Raw genomic sequence first — 24277 nt, 5'->3', positions numbered from 1 at the left:
CTGCAGGACCATCAAGAAAAAGGTTCTGAAGACAAAACCAGAGTCCCGATCAAAATGTCTATCAGAACAGTAGACAAACTGACTGCTGTTTCAACAAATTACAGCCAAATTTAGTATTTTCCTCTGGTTTTCCAGTTTCTCCTGATCATTTCTTACCTTTTATTATCTTCTGCGCTCCAGCCTTTTCTTCTGGTGTTGTCATCACAACGTTTTATTCTTCTCTGTCTTCTCAGCAGCTGCTCTCCTCCTTGTTTGGTTTCTCTCTTAACTTTCCCTCCTGCACTTTCACTCGTAACGATGCCTTTTCTCTGGTTTCATGGCTCAGGTCCAGCGTGAAGAAACCTGCAGTAAATCACAAGGCTTCTTCATAGATGCAATGCATTGAGGAAACAGAGATTTTCTGACTTTGCCTGTGGTTTCTGGGATCAGGAGGGAAAACCTGGGAGCTATAAATCACCATATTCAGAGTGACAAACGTATGCAGAATCAGCCTTTTATAAATAAAACTTTCAACCTGGATGTCTTCATTAGAATCTCTTGCTGGCAAACTAAACCTCTGAGAGGAGACGCCGCCTGCGTTCTGTAACACCCTGGGCAGCATCAACCGTGCTTTGTGACATTTGCTGCTGCGTGTGTTTGTGTGTGAGCCGCTGTTATGTGTGTAACAGCATATATGTGTGCATTCCAGTCAGATTATGGCCATTCAGCACTAACACCAGAACCCTGCAGTAATGAGTGAAGAAGGGACATCAATTACAGCTCAGTGCCACAAACCTGACAGGGCGGCTTTTACCAGCATCAGCAGATGGAGGACGACAGCGTGAGCCGCTCAGATGAATGAGGGTGCTGGTGAACGTGGATGGAAAAAGATTAGATACCAGACGAGACATAAACAATAGAGGTGTGAGGACCATCAACGGAAAACCTTCCTCACCAGGCCCCCCTCTGGTGGGGGCCGTGCTGCCTTCAGCATAACCTGTTAGCGGGGTCTTCTGGACAAATCCTGACATCCATGATGACAGAGGGAAACGCCTTCACGGATGTCAGTCATCCCATCAACAGCACACGGTTCCCCTGCAAACATTCTTACTTGGTTCAAATCCAGAACTCTACAGGAACAAAGATGCTGGTCCTGATGCTGCAGCTCAGGCTTTCATCCCTCTGAGGATTTCAGCTTGGGACTCCATCAAAACGGCGATTTAGAGTCAGTGTCATCAAAACTTAGGATTGTAAAAAAAAAGAGAAGACATTTATCAGAGAAACCAACCATTTTGTAAAACATTGACTGAGTTGTAACCAACGCAGTCATGCAGTCACTTTTCCTCCAGAGTTGGATTTATAGAGGCTGTTGAATCAAAAATTCAGTGTTAAAGTCCCACTCTGATCATGTCATTAATGTCACTTTATGTTGTTTTTGAACGTGGAGCAGCAACCCCGACTGCTATAATGTCCAAGTACTCTGCACATCGTCAACAAAGGGTTCAGATTCTGATGTTTTCAATCTAAGTGTTCTCAGTGGGCTTTTAGTTACCATGATGCTGTTTTTAGCCAAAATAAAATAAATCTGTCGTTTTCTACGACTTAGTTTCTGCAGAGCAGCAGAAGTTCATTAGAAAAGTGGATGCATCAGAATGGAGCGGAGCAGGGAGCTGGTGGCTCGACAGAAGTCTGTTTAAAAGACGGAAATTTGTTCGGCTAATTCGGTAGAAGAAACAACATATGAAGCTTCAATGACCATGAAAGCATTTGCCAAAAATGCACAATTATAAATGACAGATCCAGTCTATAACTGGATCTCCAGCAGAATCCAGATCTACTGGTGTGGTTTCCACGAGGAAAGAGCTTCTCTTCTCTTTTCTTAGAATCAAACACGTGGATTCCGGTTTGGTAGAAAATGATTTACTATTATCCTTGATCCTTAAATGCATCAAGCGTTTCAGGATTTTATTTTTTAAATGTTTTCTTTAGGACAGACATGAACTAAATCCTGGCTGTAATTTGGTGGATTTTTGGAGAATCTCTTCGGGACATTTATCACTGAACAGGGACTCTTCTGCTGTTCTCTGACACATGAACAAACATTTGTTGGTTCTAAACAAAAATGAATATCAAGTGTTGCATCTTAACCCTCTTTGTTGCTCTGATAACAACAGTTGAGCTCTGACTGTGGCGTTGGTGCTGAAACGAACATTTTTCCCTCCGTTTTCTTAAAGCAGATTCCATATTTTCAATCAAATGTGGTTGAAAAAATGTTGCTATCAGTCATTTGTAATTAATCACAGGACAGAAGGTGAATAACATTTGAATAGTTGCTCAGTTGGACTGAATCCAAAACGACGGTGATGCTGGAAACTTTAGCTGAGTTTCTCCCTTTACTTCCTCCTGCATCGGCGTCAGCTGATCTAAGATGAATTAAAGCACTTTAGTTTAATCTCCAGACTCCTGACAGGTCTATAGTGCTGTCAATCCATAATTCTGACCAGCGGTTTCCAGGGAAACCGTCATGGGCTTCCCTTTCAATCCAATTACTAAGATTTAACAAGTTCAAAAATGATCATATCTTGTTAGATGTCAGAACTTTGGTGACATTTTATTTATGACAAAACTGTTCAGGTTAAGTTTTAATCAACTATTTTTATGGTCACTTTACTAAGTCATATACTCACATGAATCAAGGCTTGTTTTTTATTCAGTGAGGATAAAAAAAAAGACTAAATTTCTGTTTAGCATGTTTTTTCCTTTACCTCTGCTGACAGTAGATTTTCTGCATGATTCCTTTTAAAAGCACTTTACTTTTTTTCATCCAAACTGAAAACAGCAGAATTACTTAAATCTCTCATGAAGCGGCTGAAATATGGATAACATTTCAGCAAATATGAACGGCTGGGAAACGGCTCCAGTCTGCTGCCTGCTCTGCAGAACATGACTCAGCACTTTAGACAGCAAAACCAAAAGCAATTAAGACTTTGCAGTTCATCACTGAAATTGAATTGTGTGAAATACAACCCGGTCATTATTAGCTGGCTGCCGGGCCATTACCAGACACTGGGAAATATACGTGCATATTATCCATAATTGAGAAAAGCAGATGAAAATGGATAGCACAGCTTTAATTAGGTTAGAGTTGTGTGCAATATTTGCATGTTAATAAAGAAAAGAACGAAGATTGCTAATGAATAGCGCAGGTTTTATTACCCTCAACTCCACACTTTGTTTTTTAAGTGTCTTATTTTGATAAACCGAGTTTTGCAGTGCTTCCTGTTTTGGTCAAAGTGAAATGTGAAAAGTCCCACAGGTCTTCCTGCATGCATGGGATGGTTCCTTCCACATGAGATGAGGAGAACCACATCCAGGCTGATGGTTAGCAGCACGCAGAAAAAACTTCTGTCTTCCATCTTACTTAAAATGTAAATGGCTGTGTTGGGAATGTTGGTGCTTCAGAGCTAATGAGGCACATGGAGGTGATAAATGAACCTTTGATTTTCAGAAAGAATTGAGCTACAGGCCTGGGAATCATTAGTTAGACAACATGACACGGCTGCCATCCGTCTGTGCTTCACCATCATCCCTTCATTTTGCCCGTTTCTTCATCACCAGTCAGAACCCGTCTTCCAGCTTGGTCATCTATCAGTTGCTGCCTCCCACTCCCCCAACATTCACCCCTCTGTTCCCATCATTCCTGTCAGGAACCGGCACCACAGGACCCAATGAGAAACCCAAGGGAGAAACACAAGTGTGAGAAAACTTAAATACACTAGAGGTCGCTAACACAAATCAAGACAGCTGTAGGTAATTGATGGGACCAGGAAAACACAACAAACCAAAGAAACAATCACAAAGATCCTCACAGCTGCAGCTTTGCTGCCCTCCTTCTTTGAAACAGATTTTGTCTTCTAAAACTACTTTTTCAAGGAGAACTTTCCCCAAAGTTTAGATAAATGTCTTCAGGATATAAGAAAGCAGCCCCAACTATAATATTTTCTCCGCCATGCTTCAACAAGGATACCCCAAAAAGGCTGGAAGATGATTTTCAGAGCTAAATAATTAACTTTTAAACAAAGAGGCTGCTGTGAACGTTGGCGATTAGAAAGAGGAAGACAGAGGAAAACTGAAGACCCTGGCTACCAGATAAATGCAACCCCAAAGCAGAAACAAAGACGTCTTTCCCCACAAACCAGAAACCTGACAAACACTAAAGGATGGAAGAGATTTCTTTGCCACATCACATCTCAATCTGCTTTCCCGCATTGATCTCCAAAACATGGACCGTGACAGCTCTCCGTTCCTTCAGTGTTCTTCTCTGCCACTCCAGACTTCCTCATCCAAACCACAGTTCAGTGACAAAATCATGCCATCGACTTTCTCTGGATCTACAAAAACACAAGGCAGCTCCTTCTCACCTGTTCTTCTCCAGGAGAATCCTCAAAGCAAATATTGAATCTCCAGTGGATTGGCGCTCATGCCTCACACCAAGAGGGCCCCCCGCTGAACCAGAACACCAATGGGGGACCTTTCTGTGTGGAGTTTGCATGTTCTCCCCGTGCATGCGTGGGTTTTTTTCCGACTTCCTCCCACCGTCCAAAAACAGGCTTCATAGGTTCATTGGTTCCTCCAAATTGTCCCTAGGTGTGAGTGTGAATGTGAGAGTGCATGGGTTTGTGGTTGTGGCCCCGAGCCAGATTGGCGACCTGTTCATGGTGTCCCCAGCCTTCACCAACGAGGGGCTGGGATAGGCTCCAGCAGCCTGTGACCCTGAAAGAGACAAACAGATTTAGAAGGTGAATGGATGAAGGAACTTTGGCCTCAGAAGGCCCAGCAGGCCCTTGTTTTCATTGATATAAACATTTATAATTAAAAGATTTCAAAAATGGAAATGAGATCTCAGTTCCTACTTCAGGTTTAAAGAAGAACCGTTCATCCATGAATCCCACTCAGTGAATGAACTTCAAATGTTATTTTGGTCTCAGAACCTTCATCCAGATGTTTTGGACAAGTCTTTCTGGTTCTTTCGCTCTTCCATGGATGCCTTTTTGTGCAGGACAGAATCAAACCTGTGATCAAATGTTGCCCTCTGCACCACGGCACATCTTGCAGCAGGTTTTTTTTTAATCCATTGTTCTCAGAAAAAAAGTTTGTTTGTGTAACTGACATTTATTGCATTCTGAGAGCAAAAAGAGCAGCATATTTTACAGAAATGAGGCTGTAAAAATGTTCATGTAAATCAATGCAGATGCAAATATGGCCGACAGCGTGTGAATAATATACATTATGAGATCATATAAAAGTCCTACTGTCAGCAAGCCAACCCTTCTCCATCTATTTCTGCCCCGCTAGCTTTCCTTAGCATGTTCTCACCTCCAGCATCAACATTTATCACCGTGCATCGAGCTGCGCGTCATTCTCACTGTGTACGTTCACTCACCCCCCCACAACACATTATCCCCCACACCAGCCATCCATCCTGTCAGCACGATCACTCCTACACTTTTTCATCCCTCTTTATCTCAGACGTCTTTCTTCCACCGACTTTCTGCCGCACAAAACCCCGTCACCTCACTTTCACCGTGAACAGACCCGGCCTCCTCCTATCTTCCTCCTCTCCTCCTCTTCCTCGTCTCCCTTTGTTTATCCACCCATCCCTCCCTCAAAACTGTCGTCTCAATTGTAAAGTTGAATCCCTTCCTCCCTTTTTCCTCCTGACATCCAACGCTTGAACCTTCTCCTCACATGAAACAGAGGAGCCACGTTTGCTAGCATGGATGTGTATTAGTACAGGTTCACGCCTTCATTTGACACAACTTAGAAATGTATTTCTCTGATCAAACTCTCCTTTTTCTCCTGCTGCCCTTCCTCCATCCATCGACCTCCTCTTCTCCTCTGCATCAAACACGAGCCTGCAGCAGGGGAGTGATTGCCTTAAGCAGGCAGTTTGTATGCACGGAGGCCCACTAAACTACACTGATGGTGTGTGTATTTGTGGAAGGACGTGCTGATGTCTTGTGTTGGAGGCTTCGGTTAGAAGGAGGCTGTGTGATGAATGCAGGAAAAAGTCTTTTATTTTGAAAGAGTCTATGAAAATGCTGTTCCTCTTAACTGAGGCAGCAGCGGCACCAGCAGCGGCAGCAGCAGCAGCAGCGGCAGCAGCAGCGGCGGCAGCAGCGGCAGCAGCAGCAGCAGTGGGATGATTGCCACATCTCTGCAGAAGAGATGCTGTGACTTTGAGCAACTCCTGAAGAAAAGACCAATAAGATTTAAATCTGATCATGTGACCAGTTTATGGCCTTCTGTAGGTGTCCCCCCCCTCAACCATGGACTGAGTGACTCCTCCCCCCGGCGTTCCAATGAAGCCCAAACCCCACAGACTTCTACGGAGGAATAAACAGCTGTTACTCAGTTGTAGAATATTTATAATGTTTAGGTTTTCCTGGGACTGCAGAGCGGATGGAGCAAGGGATAAAAACAAATAAAGTAAAAAGGGAAGATATTTGACGATGCAAGACGAGTTTCAGGCAGACGAGAGGAGAGGATGAGGAGACAGAGGCAGCGCGGGCCAACAAGATGTCTGCTTTGATAAACGGATCAGGACTCAGATCCTTGACATTTAGAGTTATCTGCCAAGCCACTGGATCAGTTCGGCCTGCAAAAGGAGGCATTTGTGAACTGTGGAGTCAAGATGAGGAAGACGAGGCTGAAGAGGCACAGTCACAGAGGGACGGGGGGGCGGACTCAGTGCAGCAGACGCTTAAGCCCCACAGGTTTACTGGGAAGGTTTTCAGAACGTGAGCAGAATCTGCAGACCTTCTTCTTTGCAGACACGTTTTGAGGTGGAAAGCATTCAGAACCAGAACCATTGTGTGTTTTTTATTGTTCAGTGTCTGCTCACATAAACAAAGACAGACGGGCTTGTAAGCAGAGATGTTGACACACAACGTCCACTGCAGACTCATGGGTTCTCCTGTTTTCATCTCCACTTTCCAAATCTTTCTGTGATCACCAACAGCGACATCTGCTGGCAGAGGAGAGTACATAAAAAACATTTGTTTACCCAGAAATAGAAAAAGAGAAATGACTGACAGATACATCTAGAAAACAAATGTATTCATAATAAAACACCCAAAAACAAAGAGGATTTTCATCATAAAAGTCTGGTTCATTTTGATCAGAAATCTACATGATGACATTTAGCCAAAGCCTCAATGTCAGTAAATATATTTCATAACAAACACAGTTTTTTCATGTTAATGAATGTTTTGTTTTTTGTATAAATACCAGACACAGTTTTCACATTTTCAAAATGCACCCTAGTGTAAATACTACCACAGGAACGTATGGTTTTCTCTGTAGGTCAGATGAGCAGCAGCAGATTTCAGCGTTTTCTTTTGCAAAATGTCAACGTTTGGTTTACACAAACAAAAAAGTCGCTCAGTTTCTCTGGGAATAGAAGTGGTAATTTCTGAGACAGGGTTTAGGTGATCACCATGGTTACCAACAGACGCGGATGCAGCAGGGACTGACCTCTTCCAGAGAAACTCGTCATAACTCTTAGAGCTCTAAAGGAATTCTCTGTGCGTGAAACTAAGACTTGGGTGTTACCTGAAGGTGTCTGATGTGGGAACACAGAGAAATTCAGATGCTGGTCCACAGGCAAACTAAACAAATTGGGCTGATAATGCAGTGATGAAATGGCCGTGCACGCTCACGGCGGGGCCGTTAGGAGCGGCACACCAACACAGCGGCAGGCCTGCAAATGTGCTGCTCATTCCCCGGAGCATTACTGCACGATTGGCTGTTTCCTGTTTGGATGGCAGGGCAGCGGATGGCCCGGTCACCTCTCAGTGAGGGTCTGTGGTAGTTTGTCTGCCTTTTCCTCCTCCACACTCATATCACTCATTCTCTCAGTCACACTCCACTTCCTGCACCTTCTTGGTCTGCTCCTCTGCGTGCTGAGGAGAATTTGGACAGCGAGTTATATTCAAGCTCATCAGAATGCAGGCTCAACCGCCGCGTGCCAAACAGGAAGTGGAGGGAGGCAGTCCCCACTTGTTTAAGAATAGGGAGGTGCCATTGTTCATGGATGAGAAGGAGCTGTCAGCTGGAACGGTTAGAACAACATGATGACGGGTAAAGGAACTTTAATGATGAAGGAACAAAACAAAAGAAGGCTAAAGGTTATTTAGAGTTTAGCAGAAGACATTAGAGAATCACAGTTAAATGAACCAGTTATGAGTTTAAAAAGGAAATCATGTTTGTTCTCACAGTTGCTGATCAGAGTTGTAAAGCTCCTTTACCAGCCCTTCTAGAAACATTAGCATAAATATGAGGAAATATCTGAAATATCTATCTGATAAAGGTTAGCACCATTCCGGATGAAGGTTTAAACCAGGGGTGTCAAACATACGGCGTATTCGGCCCGTCAGATGGTTCAATCCGGCCCAGTCATGAAGAGTAAAAATGAAAAGGATGTTTAAAAGAATGCACGTTTCTAGTCCATTTCTGTGGCAAGTTATGATTTGTGCTATCGTAGATGACCCCACCCCCCCTTCCATTGAGGTGTTCTCCCTACCATGACAAAGGTGGATAAAGGTGGAAAGATTTCATGTAATCCATGGAAACCAGTGAAGATCACAAATCACTGAAGAAAAAAGGTTCAGAGCTCTTTCTAGTGGGTCTAGATGACCCCACTCCCAATGTTAAAGTGCCTAGGATAGCACAAGGGTTAAAATAAATAACTGAAATGTGCAATTCCGCCACTAGGGGGAGCAAAGGAAAAGCAAAACAGGTGAAACAGCATATCTCTGCATGTGCCAAAAAACAAAACCTAACAGCTCTGCGTCTGAGTAAGATGTAGTTTGGTTCTGCGCGTGCCCCACCAATGTTACATTGCTATTAGAATGATCAGTAGTGACACAATAATGACCAAGATGTTGTCAAAAAGAATAAAAAGGTGGAGTGGATTGCTGAGCTTTCCAGGAAAAATGGAAAGAGTTTTATTTGTTCACGGAGCTGAATGCAGAACCTGCATGCTTGGTATGTCACCAACAGGTGCTCGAAGAATATAACATTCAGAGTGATGATGGTGATGAGACTCACCATAAAGTAAAATTTCACCATTTGGAGTTAAGAAAAGAGAAGATTTAGCAACTATTAGCTGGACTGAAGAACAACCGTCTGCATTTACTGCAGCCGTGACGTCACTGATGGAGCAGTGACAGACACCTGATTGGTAACAAGTTGGAACAAACATCCAAACCATTTTCAGATGGTGAACTTATGGAAAAATGCTGAAAGCTGCAGAAGTCTTGTTCCCCAAAAAGCAGTCGACCTTTGCCTTTTTGCATGAGTCTGTCAGGGAGGACGATCAGATCCAACATCTCTGAGGAGACTTGGACGCCAAATGAAGGAATCCAGTCATTTACTGCATTTTCAGTTGCTATTGATGAAAGCATATTTATTAGAGGTGTTGAGGAGACCATCACAGCCGAGTTTCTTGAGTTGATGGATACAACAACAGTTGATGACATAGTCAGCTCTCTAGTTACTGCATCAGACTATGTGAACTGGTCACTGACGTCAGTCTGGTCACAGATGACGCCCATCAAAGGTCAGGAAGAAGGCAGGTGATGCTACAAAATACAGGCAGAAACCAGGAAAAGATTCTTGGATATTTCATTCTGTTTTGCACAGGTGAATGACAGTAAATGTGTTTCTGCACAGGATTTGAATCCTGATATTGATGATCTGGTGAAGTTTCAGGAGAGAAAGGAGGTAAACTCCAAATTCTTATGTTCACATATGTTTGCAAGTTTAATTTAGTTTACTTTTTCATTGATGTGCGCATTTACATTTTAGGCAGGTGTTTCATTTTCCTTTCAGCCCTTCTTGAGTTTATTTTCAGGATTGCTTCAGTGTCAGATGTAAAATATTCAGTCTGTATAAAATTGAATAAACCAATTTTTTTAAGTGAAATGCATTTTATTTGCGATCCATTGGCCTCTGTGAATGAATGTGTGATGATAAGTGATTAGGAGACCATGTTGGTTGAGGCATTTTTTCCAACTGAGTAAAAAAACAAACAAAAAAACACAAAGCGGATTTTTGCTTTTATGTTACTGGTCTGGCCCACTTGGGATCAGATGGGTTAAATGGGTTTGACGTCCCTGGTTCAGACCATTCCAGATGAGGGTTTAGACCATTCCTGATGAAGAGTTAGACCATTCCTGGTGAAGGTTCAGACCATTTTTGATGAGGTAACTTGTTAAACCGACCCAGCTCTACTTTTGTTTTTAACCAGCCTTGAACAGTCGAAGCGTTCCCTGTTTGCTTTAAGAACTGGACTGAAGATTCATTTTGGTTGCTTGGAAGACCAAACAGTTCCTCAACATAAAATGCAAACACGCGTGCATCACCACGTCGGCATGCACGGCTGTCCAAAACCGAATCCTGAAGACAAACAGAAGAGAGAGCACGAACAAAATGAAGTCATAAATCACCTATACTGTAAACCTCTGTTTAACTCAGGCTGGGTTAGCTCAGAGCAGGAAGGTTTCCTTTTAGGGACCTTAACCTCTGCTTCAGCACAAAGGTGGAGCTATGTCTGCTGGTCTGTTGGATAGGCGTCAGGAGGATAAGGGTTGAGATCCAGCAGCTCTGCTTCCTGTTTTGGTGAACCACTCCTCTGCTTTTCCATGTGCTTCTTCTCACTGTGTGCCAGCCTGAGGCGGCTTTGTTAATGATCGCCAGCTGTAATGATCAGGAGATGCAGATGATGGCGCCACCCTCATTGATTACAGGTGACAGTGAAGAAGCATGGCGTGGTTCTCGTTGATCATCGGTGACAGGGTGTAGAACACGCTGTCATCTCTATCGATTAGCAGTCAGAGCATGTGGTAAGAAGGTGTCATCGCCATCCCGTGGAGCCCTCCGCCACACCTCCGTTCATCACTTTAATGTGCACAGCACCGTGTGAGCTCAAGTTAGAAGAAGGTAAAACAGATCTTCAGAGTGCGGGGAAAAAAATGACCAAACACAAAAAAAAAATTAAAAACACACCTTAAAAGTGTTTCCTTTGTTGAAACATTTAGGAAACGTCTGTTCACCAAGATGCCTCTCACTGAGGGGAAAAGGTGTGTGGAGCTGCATATTACATGTCTACTTTACTTTTTTTTAATATTTTGATTGATTGATTGATTGATTGATTGATTGATTGATTGATTGATTGATTGATTGATTGATTGATTGATTGATTGATTGATTGATTGATTGATTGATTGATTGATTGATTGATTGATTGGGCTTAATTCCAACAGATTGACCAATAACAACAAAGAAAGACAATGAAAAAGAGGTATATGTGATCTCTTTAAGATAAAGCCATAGAATTAGAAGAGAAAGAAAATGATGCTGCCTTTGGTTTCTTCACAAAAACGTGATAAACAGTGAGAAAGATGGGGGGGGCAGGTCCACGGGGAGGAGGCTGCCCCCCTAATTCAGGGCCTTATCCCCCAGCTGGACCCCTCCCAGCTCCCAAACCGTGGATTATTATAACGTCCAACTTTCAAAACGTTTGACAGATTTGGTGTAGCCTTTCAAGTGGTAGGGGTGTGGCCTTTCTCACTCCTGATTGACGAGGATGGTTGCCATAGAAACTGTGACTCAAACAAACCCAGACCAATTATTGCTTACGGATGTTTGGTTCCAACATGACGACGTCCATATTTCGTTAAAAAATGGCGACTGAATTGACTTAATTTGGTTGGAACCACAAGTGGAACAGTTTTCTTTGGATGACATCACAGTTCTCAAACACAATCAATGGCTAAAACAATTGATCGCGGAACTGCAAAGCCCACCATCATACTCCCACCACCACGTCTGACTGTTGCTGTCATGTTTTTCTGCGTAAGCGTCCAGATGAAAGAAGACACAAAAAGTTCTTCTGTCTCATCAGTCCACAAATTTTGTCCACAAGTTTAAAAAAAACTGGCTTGTTTGAACATTTCCTCCTCTCTTCCTCTTCTTCCTCTGTTCTGTGATGTGTTGCTGCTGTTCTTTTCTCCTTCCTGGTACCTTGATGAGAGTTCAGCCTCACATTAGGTAGATGAATGAGCTGGAGATGAGTAAACCAGCCAGACTTCCCTGGGAATTAAAATCACCTTCCGTCTGTGTCTCTGCATCCCATCAGTGTGTGTATGTGTGTGCATGTGTGTGTGTTTGTGTGTGACAGCTTCTCGTGTGGACCTCATGAATGGAAGTGATGGACTTAGCTCCCTGCAGGCTTCAGCGTGCACGTGTGTTGTTACTCTTGTTGTCGGGCTGCCCTGGCGTCGGACCCGTCTGTCTTTTCCGTCGAGCTGGAACATAATTCTGTTCCCAGAGCTGCACAAGCACAAACACACCTTTAGGCGGCGGCCATCAGTGCGAGGGCTCCATCACTCACCCTCACGTGCGCTGTTGGGCTACACTCCGTCAGTGTCACGTTGTCACTGGCCGAGTGTGTGAGAAAGTGTCGGTCCAGCATCCACTGCAACAACATCCTGGAAACAGGAGGAGAAGATTCACACAGACTGCAGCTGATTCTCCCAACAAACCCAACGGTCCTCCGCCTTCGGTTGTTAATGGAAACAAATGAATGAAGAAGCATTTTGATGACCCTTTTGAAGGAAGAGGACTTTTGTTTTAGAGTAAATGACACGTTTTAGAACAAAACACATCTGCTTCCAGAAATCCCAGAGGAGCCGCTGAGGAAAGTTCTGCATGGACGGGTTCTTACAAATGATCCCTCATCATAGCTGAAGCTGATGGTTGGGGGCTGATCCTGTGTTCACACCGCCCTCACAAACATGTATTCAAGTGACCGCTTCCACTGAAACGTCTGTCAATGGCGCATACTTGTATAGCGCTTCTTTACCTTCCTGAAGGCCCAAAGCGCTTTACAGTCACATTCCCATTCACACACTGATGGCGGCTCCGCTGGCGCCAACCTTCCACCAGAGGCAAGGTGGGGTTCAGTGTCTTGACCAAGGACACTTGGACACATGGATATGCTAGGCGGGAATCGAACCTGCGATCTTCTGGTCAGAGGTTGACCATCCTACTACTGCACCACGCCTAGATGGTGTTTCGGGCTGCCACCCTCACACGTCCTTACACAGGTTTTTAAGTCAGTTAGTCAAACACACGACCATTGAACGCACGTTAAAAGTTAAACCAGTTGAGCTCTGGCCAATCAGATTTGGTAGAGATGCGAGAGTTGCCTCATTTTTACTCACAGACGTTTTCCGATTTTCACACCAAGCCTTTTCCAGCCGCGAGAACACGCTCAGGTATCGACACTTAAATGTAAACACAGCGTGCCATAAGCAGAACACGCGTTCCTCACCTGACTCACTTCATCACATGACTAGTGTGTACGTAGTTTTAAAGACCCACTCCGATCACCTCTTGATCTGTTTTCCCAGGGAGCTTTTCATAATAATTATGGCATTTTAGTCAAAATCCAAAAGCCTGTGTGGATTTCCAGGACGTAGTTTCTGCAGAGCGGCAGGAGTTCATTAGAAATTTACCTCTGAGTATTTGGTGGGACTGCTGGTGCAGAGCAACCCCGCCCCCCCTTTCCCTCCCTGTTGCTGAGAGCTCTCTGTTTACATGCTCCCCCGCTGGCTTACAGCTCCTCTCCCCCCAGTTAGCGATGCAATAAAACTGACAGCAGCATCAGATCTTTCCATCCGTCCAGTTCTGATCCAGATTCCAGCTGGATTCATGGATCTGTTGGTCTGCAGGTGATCATCAGAAAGGGGCGGATAAAGTCTTCTTCCAACACTTTTTCGTCTGCTCCTGATTCCCGATGATGTAAATAAAGTAATACTCAAAATTATCATTTAAAGCATGATTTTCTTTATCTATCCATCCTCATTCATGAGAAAAATGCTACAAGAACATGTTAAAAACACCTGAAACACCATGTTCATGGGATTGGGCCTTTAATCTACCCAGGAATCTGAGTAAATCCGTCTGAAAGCTCAGCCTCACTGAGCCGCTCTCAGACATTTTCTGGACGTCAGGCTGACAGGAGACACACAGAGGGTCAAACGCAGTCAAAGGAGATCTGTGTTCAGGCTGACACCAGGAGCTGCTGGAACATCTCCACTCCAGCCAGGATCTGGTGTGAGACATGGAGCAACACTGCCACCTGGTGTGGAAAACAGGGACGACACACGTGTCCAAGAGGATGCATCTGAAGGTAAGCAGCCTGTTTTCCTCGCACCGTTCCGTCTGAATTACCGCAGGTTCTGGCTTCTGTTGGGAAGACGAGCTGAACTGGAAGGAGGTGAACTCCAAACTCAAACCTGAGTGACGTACGGTGAGACAGGATGAAGAACAAGAGTTGAAAAGGTTCCTCTGGAGGATCCGCTAAGCTGAGGGTTCAGCAGAGCTGCAGAGCTCTGACTCAGGAGTTCCTGATTCCTGTTGGATAAACGTTCCATTCATTCCTGAGCCGTCCCGTGTTATCTGAGCGTCGACCCTGTTTCTGGTCACAGGATAATGTAATTGGCAGCCAGCCCTCACCCAGACCAGGATGGCTTCTCATAACGGCCGGGACGAAGGGCGGACTCAGGCTGGATTTATTCTCCTGCTCACTCAGAAATGGGGAGCTTTTCGGGCGGACATGTTTAGGTTCTTTCAGGGTTCTGGTGAGGATCGGCCGTTCTGTGTGGAGATGGGGGCTTCCTTCACCCTCCGCTGCTGTCAGTGCTGTCTGAGAACCAGCAGGGAGGAGAAGAAGGCCATTCTGCGGTGAGAAAAGCTGGACGTCTGCTCCCAGATCTGCCTGTGTTTTTTTCATTTCTGTTCTGGTGTTTTCCCCCCAGTTTGAACACAACTTCAGCCTCCAGACGAGCGGAGGAGCTGACCAGCGAGTCCAGCGACAGCGAGGAGGAGAGCCTCTTCGGACCCCCCAGTCTGAAGGACAGCCGTCGGGGCCCGAGGAAGGCCTCGGACTCCCTGGTGGATTCTTGCAGCAGCCGTGGATCAGAAAAGGAGCTGCAGGCTTTTCTGAGCCTGCGGGAGGAGGCCGACCAGGCCACAGAGGTGACGGCAGCTCTTTCTGTTCCTGGTTCTGATGAGCAGCAGACGCTTCAGCGATCTTCTTTAAACACGTCACATAAATCTGGACAGAGCAGGAATGAGAGTAAAAACTGTGAGAACTTCCATGAGGCATTGAGTCTTTCTGCTCCAGAGGAGTTTTCTAATTCAATCATCCAATCAGGACAGAGGACGCAAACAGCTGACTCTCAAAGAATCCTTTCACTCCAGGTTCCTCCAAAGAATTAAGAAAACCGTCCGAGCTTTTTCAAATCACAGCAGGAGAAGACCTTAAAAACAAACAGCGACAAAATCTCTTCTGAGTTTAAAAAAAATAAGAAAAAGTATCGAAATCCACCAACGAAACCAAATCACAGAAGAGGGGGGGGGGGCTCCAAAAGAAATGGTTGATTTATGGATTTGATTTATGGATTTATTTCAAGTATTGTTGTCAAAGCAATAAAAAATTTACACACATTTATCAAACTCATTACAGAAATGATGAAATGCATAGATTAAGAAAATAAAACAAAATTATGTTTAAATTATTATGGGATGGCCATGGGATCCTGTGTTTTGGTGGCCATTGTGTGGCAAAGTTTGAAATTTGGCAATTTCCCCAGAATATGGAAAAAAAAATGTTTTACACACATGCTGCCTGCTTGGGTCTACAATCACAACCAACGTTTTGTTGACCTTTGACCTCCGGAACAGGCCGTCATCATCAATTAAAAAAAAAAAAACCTTAGCGCCAGCTATAAATTAAAACCCCTCCTAAGGATGTGGATCTATCGCTTTCTGACTTGCTGTTTGGGAAAAATGTTGGAATTAGATGTTGGAGGCTAGCGCGCACGCACGCGCACTCACACACACACAACAACGAGTCAGAAACAGTTGTTGTTATAATTTCTTAAATGAATTGACGTTTCCAGGTCGTACCGATTACTGCTGTAAAACAATCAAATACTCTGCAGTTTCAAACGTTTCAACAGATGTTTTTGAAAACAATCACAAAAGGCAGGAAGCTCAACACTCTAGGGGTCGACGCAGCCTGATGGTCGTCTCTGTTGGGGTGCACTAAACTATCGTCATGGATACGGAACCGTTCTGTGTCTGCTGGTTTCTCCACAGGAGTGGGAGAAGCTGAATTACGACATTTACACGTTACGCTGCACCAGGCGAGAAGTTCGATCTCGATGGAAGAAGATCCTGCTCCAGCTGGGTGAGACGCTCTGCTTCCCGCTTCAGTCCGGTTTCAGCTGTCTCATACGTGGGGGGGGGCATTTGTTCTCCACATTTGACCCAATTCCTGAGCTGCAGACACAGGAAGCTTGGTGGTTTAACCCCCCCCAATCCAACCCCTTAATGCTGAGTGTCAGAGAGGGGGGGAGTGGAGCCTTTGGAGCTTGCGGTGCGATTCCAAGATGGATTTGAACCCACAACCTACCAGTCTCAGGGCAGAAACGTTAAACAAAAATATTCTGGACTGAAACTTTTCCTGAATTTTCTAAAGTCTTGAGCGGATTGTGAACGATTGTAAAAGCTGTCTTTGGATTTCTTTTCTCACCGTTTCTCATCAGGAACATGACCTGCTGGAATTTAAAGTTAACAAGCTCCAGTGTACAAACACTAACATGTTATAAACAACTTAGATTTAGCTTTTTAGTTCTGTTGTCTGCGGTTCAGTGCTCCTGCTGTTTTCCGCTCTTATTTTGAAGGGGAGCTGCGTGTTTCTTGTTTCCTGCCGGTGTTTCACACCTGGAAGCTGTTTGTCCTTCACACTTGGGGGGTTTTGTTGGGAGCCATCCTGCTGTCTGTCCTCCATTGTTTCTGCAGCTTTCTGTCAGAAAGCATCCGGCATCACCTCCAGATCGATCACAAACTAAATCAGCGCTGAATAAAGGATTTGCTTTTTTAGAGGAAGAATTCTCATTGGCAGAATCAATTCATTACTAGAAATTAAGCGGGACAGTGGACTGAGGTTTGAAAACACCAAACTGTGCACCTTCAGGTCTTTGCTGCAAAACCCCCCCCCAAAGAAATCCCACCTAATGTTAGACTGTTTGCAGGTTACGAGTGTGAGGTGGAGTCGCTGCTGGATGTGAACAAGCAGAGCAGCTTCAGTCCAGACAGAGAGCATCTGAAAGAAGCCAAGGAGCTGCTGAAGCAGCTGCTGGACCACAGCTTTCTGTTCCCTCCTGGGACTCAGAACCGCAGCAGATATCTCCACGTCATGGTGAGCTGAGAGGCTTGGGCTCAGAGACAGGAAACCCCTCCTCAAAGGTTCCAGGTTCAACAGGAAGGAGGCTTCATGAGAGCAAACAGGCAGATAAACGTACATCTGAGCTGAACTTCAGCTTCCCTGAAGCTCCTCATGAATCCGTCTCTTTAGGTTTCCTGCCGCTCCTTCAATCCTTCTTTTCTGCCCCTGACCTCTCCTCCATTCCTCTTCCGGCTTGCAGATGTTTCATATCTTCTTCTGCTGCTTCTGTGTCGAGCAGGAGGCCCCGAGCTCGCTCTGCTTTTCTCTGTTTGCAGGACGGCGCTTTGTATTCACAGATTCTGGTGTGTTTGTGATGGACCTTGTCCACGTTTCAGGACCGCCTGGTGTCTCTGGACAGCGCAGACGACTTCATCAGGCTGGCCAAGCAGAAATATCCCAAGAAGGAAGCCTGAGAGGCAGAAACAGATGAATGTCAGGAATCTGCAGACAGGAGACAGCAGTCATGATGGAAGCTTTTCTCTGCTCGCCTCTTAAACTTACAATTAACTCACAATTACTAATGCTCAGTATGAACTGTCAATGAGAAGTACTAAGGTTTTTGTTTGATATAGATTTAAATGCTTTTATCTTAATAAACCTAAAAATCATAAGGTTCAAAAAAAGATTTGTTTATTTTTCTCAAATAAATTCAAATGTCCAATACTCCTGCAGTAACTGTTGTGCCCAGAAGGTGGCAGCATACACTCATGTTCCAAAGAAATAACAGCAAAACATTCCCCAAAGCCCTTTTCTTCTCAAAATATTTTTTTAACGTGAAAAAACTAGTTTTTCCTCTAAAAACTAAAAAAAAGCTTAAATAAACTGATAAGATACGTTTCCCTTTTGCTAAGACGTCACGCAGATTTCTCCTCAGTCTTCTCCTCACAGATCATTTCCTCATAAACACTCATTTAGGCCGATCAGGAGCTTCAAAGGGGGCAGCAGCTTCTCCAGAGACGGCAGCATAATGTGCACAAGAGGACGGAGTTTTCTCTGACCCAGATATTTTCTCTCCAAGGCCCCTTCCCAAGTTTGGGAAACAGATGTGGAACTGAGAAGAGGGGAACACTGGGGGAAGGGAAGGCCGTTACACCACCCGCACCTCTTTTTCTCATTAAACGCCTTTGTGCGTGAAAAGAGTGCACGGCGCAGCGATCCACTCGTTCTCAGATCCGGTCCGGACAGGAGTGATGCCGACCCGGACCTCTGAGATGTTCCCTGTTATTCCGGTCGCTATGGTTACGCTATGTGCAATAAAACATGCATTTCCACCTAATGATGGAAAAGGTCATCACCACTCATCTTATCAACACTTAGTTGATAAGATGAGTGGTTTTTGTGGTTTAAGTCTTCTTCATCTCCTTCCATCTGTGTTTTTGGGGACCACAGGCCTTTCCTTCACCTCCTCAGGCTCTCCTTTGTGAATCCAATCACAGCCTACCTCTGCTGCCCTTCAGGGGCGTCTGAGTTTAGCCAGGAAGGAAGGCGTGACGCTCAGGCGGCAGCTCACCTGTTTGACAGCTTCCAATGACTCAGAGGCTTGAATCTGCTCGCTGTCTTCGCAGAGATTAAACAAGTATAAAACATGTCTGCAGATGCCGTTACTGAAGAATATTCACTGGAGCATCATCGACCAGAGAAATAATGGCTCTGGAGCGAAACACCTTCAGGTTTTCAAGACGTTTCATGTAAAATGTACTGAAAACGATTAACCTGGAGTGTCACAAGACATGAGGATGAAGCTCCTAAACCCCAAAATCCAGAAAATCATTGGTTTAAAGAATTATTAAACAGTCTTTTCCTGCTGCAAATAACAGAAAGCAGGAGCATGCACAGTATTTATGATCCACATGACATAACCCTAAACAATCACAGAGAAGCCTTTTGTTATCATGACCTCCAGCACAGCAGCAGGACATCTTCATGTTACCATCCAGGCTGTGGTCCCCCCTCACATGGTTTGTAGAAATACAGTTTAGTCTAAATTACAAAAGGGGTTTATTCAAATACACACCTTGTGTGTATTTGAATGAAATCTGTCCGACACAAGAGGCCTTCAGCTCTCATCTGTCTGCTCAGCCATTGGACAAGTAAAAAAAGAAAAAGAAAAAAAATTGACTTTATCATCAGTTACGGTCGTCCTGCGTCTGCATACGCCTCTCTAATCCATAAGGGACACCCCAGTCACAACCCCCCTCAGGATAAATGGGGGGGCTAAAGCTTTGCTGCTGAAAATTACAGAGGGGTCAGCAACAAAAATAAAAGCCACAAACTGTGTGATCCATCACAGAAGAAGCAACAAAGGCAGGTTTGTGCTTGCCCCCCCCCCCTATCTGAAACCCCCCCATCTGGAAGAAGTTTGAAGCTGTGAAGCAGCAGAAACGACAGATTCTGCAGGTTTTACTGACGGTTTTCTCCAACAGCTACTGGGTCTCTGCAGACGTGAAGCCAAACCTCACCGGCATTTGTCACGCTACATACGTGTGTGTGTGTGGGGGGGGGGGGGGGTCAGACTGCAGTTGGGTTTAATGTAAACACTGGGATGCATCTCCTCTTGGCATTTCCTGTCTCTGATTCTGCTGATAAGAGGAGTTATGCAGAAGTAAACAAAAGCTGACGCGTTTCTGTGCATTCAGCGGCGTTGGGTTGAAGTTCTGGTTCAGTTCTTTGTTCTGTTCTTTCACGACCTCGTTTCTTCATCCATCACAAGTTTGAATCACATTCTGAAGGGTTTTTTTCTTAAAAAAGCTTTGTGGATGGAAAAAAAGTGATACAAATCTTTGCTGGAGGTCATGAATGTAAAGTTAGCAGGAAGTCCTGAACAGAAACGCTTTTGACGAGAAAACGTTTAAACTTTTTTTAGATCTCTGTCATTAATAAAATGTTAAGTGAGGATTTGAGCATTTTTAGGTCATTTTTTTCTCTCTTTGACTGACATGATCACATCTTGTCTTTAAGAGTTATAAAAGGATCAGAAAAATTCAATCTTCATGGAAAGAAAAGCAAATAATTTGATTTGATTTATTGATTTATTTCAAGGATTGAAGTCAAAGAAATAAAGAATGATTTATCAAGATCATTACAGAAATGACAAAATGCAAAGATTAAAAAAAACAAAAAAAAAGACACTTAAGTCGCATTTGCTTTTGGTAATTAAAAACAGTGATCATTAACTAAAGTCATGTAGAGCTTCATTTATTGCTTATAAAGGAGTGGGAAGAAGCGATCTTATATAATCCCACCCCTATAATTTGTAATCAATAAAACTGATCAGCTAAGATCGGAGAGTTCCCTAAACTAAAGGTGTCAGAGAAACAATCCAGAATGTCTGTTTCCTTCACAGCTGACAGGATTTAACCCTTTCAGAGCTTCCATGGTTTCTCTCAGAGAACCCCCCCCCCCACACACACACACAGACACACATCAACCAACAGACTTCATTTATTTTGTATTTAAACACGAGGGTAAGTCCTTTGAGATGCAACATCTGCCTTTCATGAGGGTCCTCTTTATCACACCTTTACCAAAGTAGACGAGAAAGAAACAAAGAAGAAACAGTTCAGTCCAGCTCATGCACAGACTCACGTGCACGCCCACACACACACCAGCCTTCCGTCTTCACCTGTCTCTTCAATGACAGTGCACAGAACAAACAAGGTTCAAAAACATATAAAATAAAAATAAAAGTTATAATTTGGTGGAAATACTTATTAGTTTTAACACATAAATAATTTATGTCACAGAACAATATACATTTGAACAACAACTAAGAGGAAAAACAAAGAAACAAACCCAGACACACAGGAACAAGGGCAAGGAATAAGACACTACAAAGGAAACGTAATATTACACTGTAATTAGAGAAAATCCTTTCCATAAAGAAGTAGAAAAAGGAAAAGTGGATTAAATCTGTGCTGGGCGGGTTGTAACTTTTTATACTTGGTCAAATGATCCAAAAAGGCTGCCACACGTCAAAAAAAACATTTAGCTTATCGTCCAGAACACATGGAATCCTATCCATGAGAGAACACTGGTGGGTTCAGGAAGACTCATCTTAAATAGAGGCACAGGATAATAATAATCATGTTTAATGAAACTTTAAAAGGTATGAATGCACACACGGTCAGTGACAGAAGAAGATTTAGCATCTTCTGATTCTTGATGTTTGCTCAGGAGGAACAGCGTCACACCTAAAGAAACGGAATCAGACCAGCATCCACTTGAAAGAGCAGCTGCTTCATCACAGCTGAGGGCTGAGCAGCTGGAGTCAGGAGGAAACACCACAAAGCAGAGGGTTGAAACGGGGATTTGGCCACAGGCGGACAGAGTTTAAAGGCCGTGTGGCGGCGGGAACGCTCACATGAAAAAGTGGGAGTGGCCATGTTTTGTTCATTTGAAAGATCTCCAGCATCACTGAGAGCTCCATGTGGGCTCAAGAAGCTCCACAGGAACACGCTGTCCCAATTAGCGTGACCCAACTCCACTTCTAATTAGGCGTAATGGATCAAACACAAGGACAACTTCAAGCACTTGGCTGTGCTTTTCCACTGCAAACATGCAGCCCAGACTACCACCGGACCGCCACCGTGCTTTGTTGTATCCTGGCTGTTGTTATCTGTAATATGAGGGTTGAAATTGTCATCACATTTGGTCGGGGATGAGTCCGGAGAGCAAGGTGGAACCTTTCAGTGGTTCCTCAGACCTTTACCGACCCGTTTTCACAGAAACAGGCTCCTCCTGATGATTCTGCTGAATATTAGTTCATGCAAAAGGATAGCAGATCAGAAATATCCTCACACATGTGGATTTAGCCAGAGCTGTGGCGCAGCAGGGCGTGTGCAGCCTTTCTGTGGTGAATCGAGTCCACATTGCAGTTTAATCCGACCTCTAACCTGCGAGTTTAGTAGATTCTGATGAAGACCGGTCCAGATTTTGGGCTGCAGCCTGAGTCTGATTTGAGGACAGAGCTATCGGCACACGTTTCCTTCAGATGAGTTTAGCCCAGAGCAGAGTCTGTAGACTGTGGGTGTGAACGTGTGCACGTTTGTGTGGATTTCACCCAGCTGCTCCAGCCGTGTTTCCCCAAAGTGCCACAGGAGCTCTGCAGCATGAGCAGACACGTCCAAACCCTCAGATACCATCAGGTCAGATGATTCACTTCAGCATCAAAGATCCCTGAAACACCTGCTGAAACAGGTTTCTGACAGAACCTCAGAGCTGTAATTAAAACCTGCCGTCTCATTCAGGAAGGACCTCCACTGTGGTAAACGCTCCATCACAGCGGTCCGTCACAGCAGACATGAGCTCGGGTTTCCCCTCAGAGGTTATGCTGGCTTTAAGGGAAGCAAACGGCTTTCACCAAACACAAACTCACAGACAAATGAGGATCAGTCAAATAATAAACATTTCTGCTGATGGAGAAACAACGTCATGACATATTTGCTGTTTCAGAACCAGAGGACCACCCTCCCTGTGTTGTTGCTACACGACATATTTTTGTTTTCTAAACGCCGCTTTGAGATCCATAGAAAGATCCATCATCCACACATGGAGACACCCGGAACACAGGAGAACCTTCACAGGAGCAAGGAGAGTCCAAGAACACAAGGAGGACTCCTGCAGGAGGTCATGAGAGAAGCAAAAGACAGTGAAGAGACTTTCAGGCGTCACTGGACTGAGTTCAGGTCAGAGGTCATGATCAGTCAGAAAGTGACTTTTGGACAGCCTTTATGATAACAGCTAAGCACAGTGTTGGGCGTTTGATGATATGGGCTCAACCTGACAAAAACTAAAGACAAAAAAAGGAAGGACACAAAAAACAAACTGAAATCCTGAGAGAATAACTGCTGATTTTATTGTTTTATGTACTATTCTTGCTTTGATTACTTGGAATAAACCATTTCAAAATCCTCTCCTTGTCCTTAAACTGAGGGCAGATTTCTTTCAGGATCAGTTCCTGAGTCACTCCAGATTTTTAGAGTTCTAAGGCTAAACACCATCAGCAGAGACACCTGTCATTATTTAGATCTTTCCAGGTGAGACGGTGATTCATTCACCTGACTAAGTCCCCGTCTGCACTGATCTGACGGCCCGCAGACGCTCAACACAGCCCGAGCCTCGCCGCTCTTTTGGCGTGAGTCAGAGCACCGATGGCGGAAGATCATTCAGAAGAGCCGCTCTCAGGTGATGTCATGAGATGAAGGTGTGGAAGGATAAGGAGAGATGAAACACGAGACAGAGGAGAGGCTGCAGGTTCTGCCTCTGAGCTCCAGACGGGTCACATTAACCCAGTCTGACCCCAACAAGCCCTGATGAAGACCACCATGTAAGAGATTTCAAATCAAATCAAACTTTATTTATAAAGCACTTTTCCTATGAAAACACAACAGGACTGTGTGTGTGCTAGCATGCACGCATGTGTGTATGTGCATGTGTGTGCATGCAAGTGCTTGTACACACAACTTCACAGTAACAGACCTGGTTCTGGAAGACTAAAATGGACCTGGTTCTGGTCCTGAGATTCTGTCTCCCAAAGGAAACTCATGTCTTCACGCTGAAGGTTAGATATGAATCCATGTGTATTCATGTGTTTTTCCACTAATGAGACCCTGAAGTGAAACGGTAAAGAGTGGAACGTTTGTGTCATGGACGTCTGGAATCAGAACCAGAGAACTACAGAGTTCAGACTTTCTCTGCTACTTCTCTGATTTTCATTTCAGGCCAGAAGGAAGAGGATCAATAAAAGAAAATAACTTTGTGTTTTTCTGAGCTTTTATTTTGCTGGAATGCTGGGAAATAAAATCAGATTCCCGTATCTCCTCACTGTTTCCAGAGGTTTTAACTTTCTGCGGTGTTACTGGGATGATCGGAGGGGGATCAGAAAAACTTTCAGTGTTTCCATCTCTCTGCAACGTAAGAGACGCCAACGACTGC

General features: G+C 44.3%; 1 protein-coding gene across 1 annotated transcript; it reads left to right on the top strand.

Annotated features, from left to right (window-relative positions):
- The first annotated feature begins 14034 nt into the window (after positions 1–14034).
- LOC101156879 (melanoregulin-like) lies at positions 14035–18075 on the top strand. The gene is made up of 5 exons (XM_004086936.4): positions 14035–14793; positions 14868–15087; positions 16213–16303; positions 17151–17317; positions 17680–18075. Exons 1-5 carry the CDS (start codon positions 14576–14578, stop codon positions 17755–17757), a joined length of 774 nt encoding a protein of 257 aa, XP_004086984.2. The 5' UTR covers positions 14035–14575; the 3' UTR covers positions 17758–18075.
- Positions 18076–24277: the final 6202 nt, after the last annotated feature.

The sequence above is a fragment of the Oryzias latipes genome, chromosome 21 (assembly GCF_002234675.1).
Source record: "Oryzias latipes chromosome 21, ASM223467v1".
Taxonomy (NCBI): domain Eukaryota; kingdom Metazoa; phylum Chordata; class Actinopteri; order Beloniformes; family Adrianichthyidae; genus Oryzias; species Oryzias latipes.
Note: the sequence above shows the minus strand (reverse complement) of the source record. Positions and strands in the feature narration are given on the sequence as shown.

What these genes read in the sequence shown, in the direction of transcription:
- LOC101156879 (XM_004086936.4), top strand. Translation starts at nt 14,576, where the DNA reads ATGGCTTCTCATAACGGCCGGGACGAAGGGCGGACTCAGGCTGGATTT. An exon ending in GAAGATCCTGCTCCAGCTGG is followed by an intron (nt 16,304 to 17,150) that starts GTGAGACGCTCT and finishes GACTGTTTGCAG; the next exon opens with GTTACGAGTGTGAGGTGGAG. An exon ending in GCAGATATCTCCACGTCATG is followed by an intron (nt 17,318 to 17,679) that starts GTGAGCTGAGAG and finishes TCCACGTTTCAG; the next exon opens with GACCGCCTGGTGTCTCTGGA.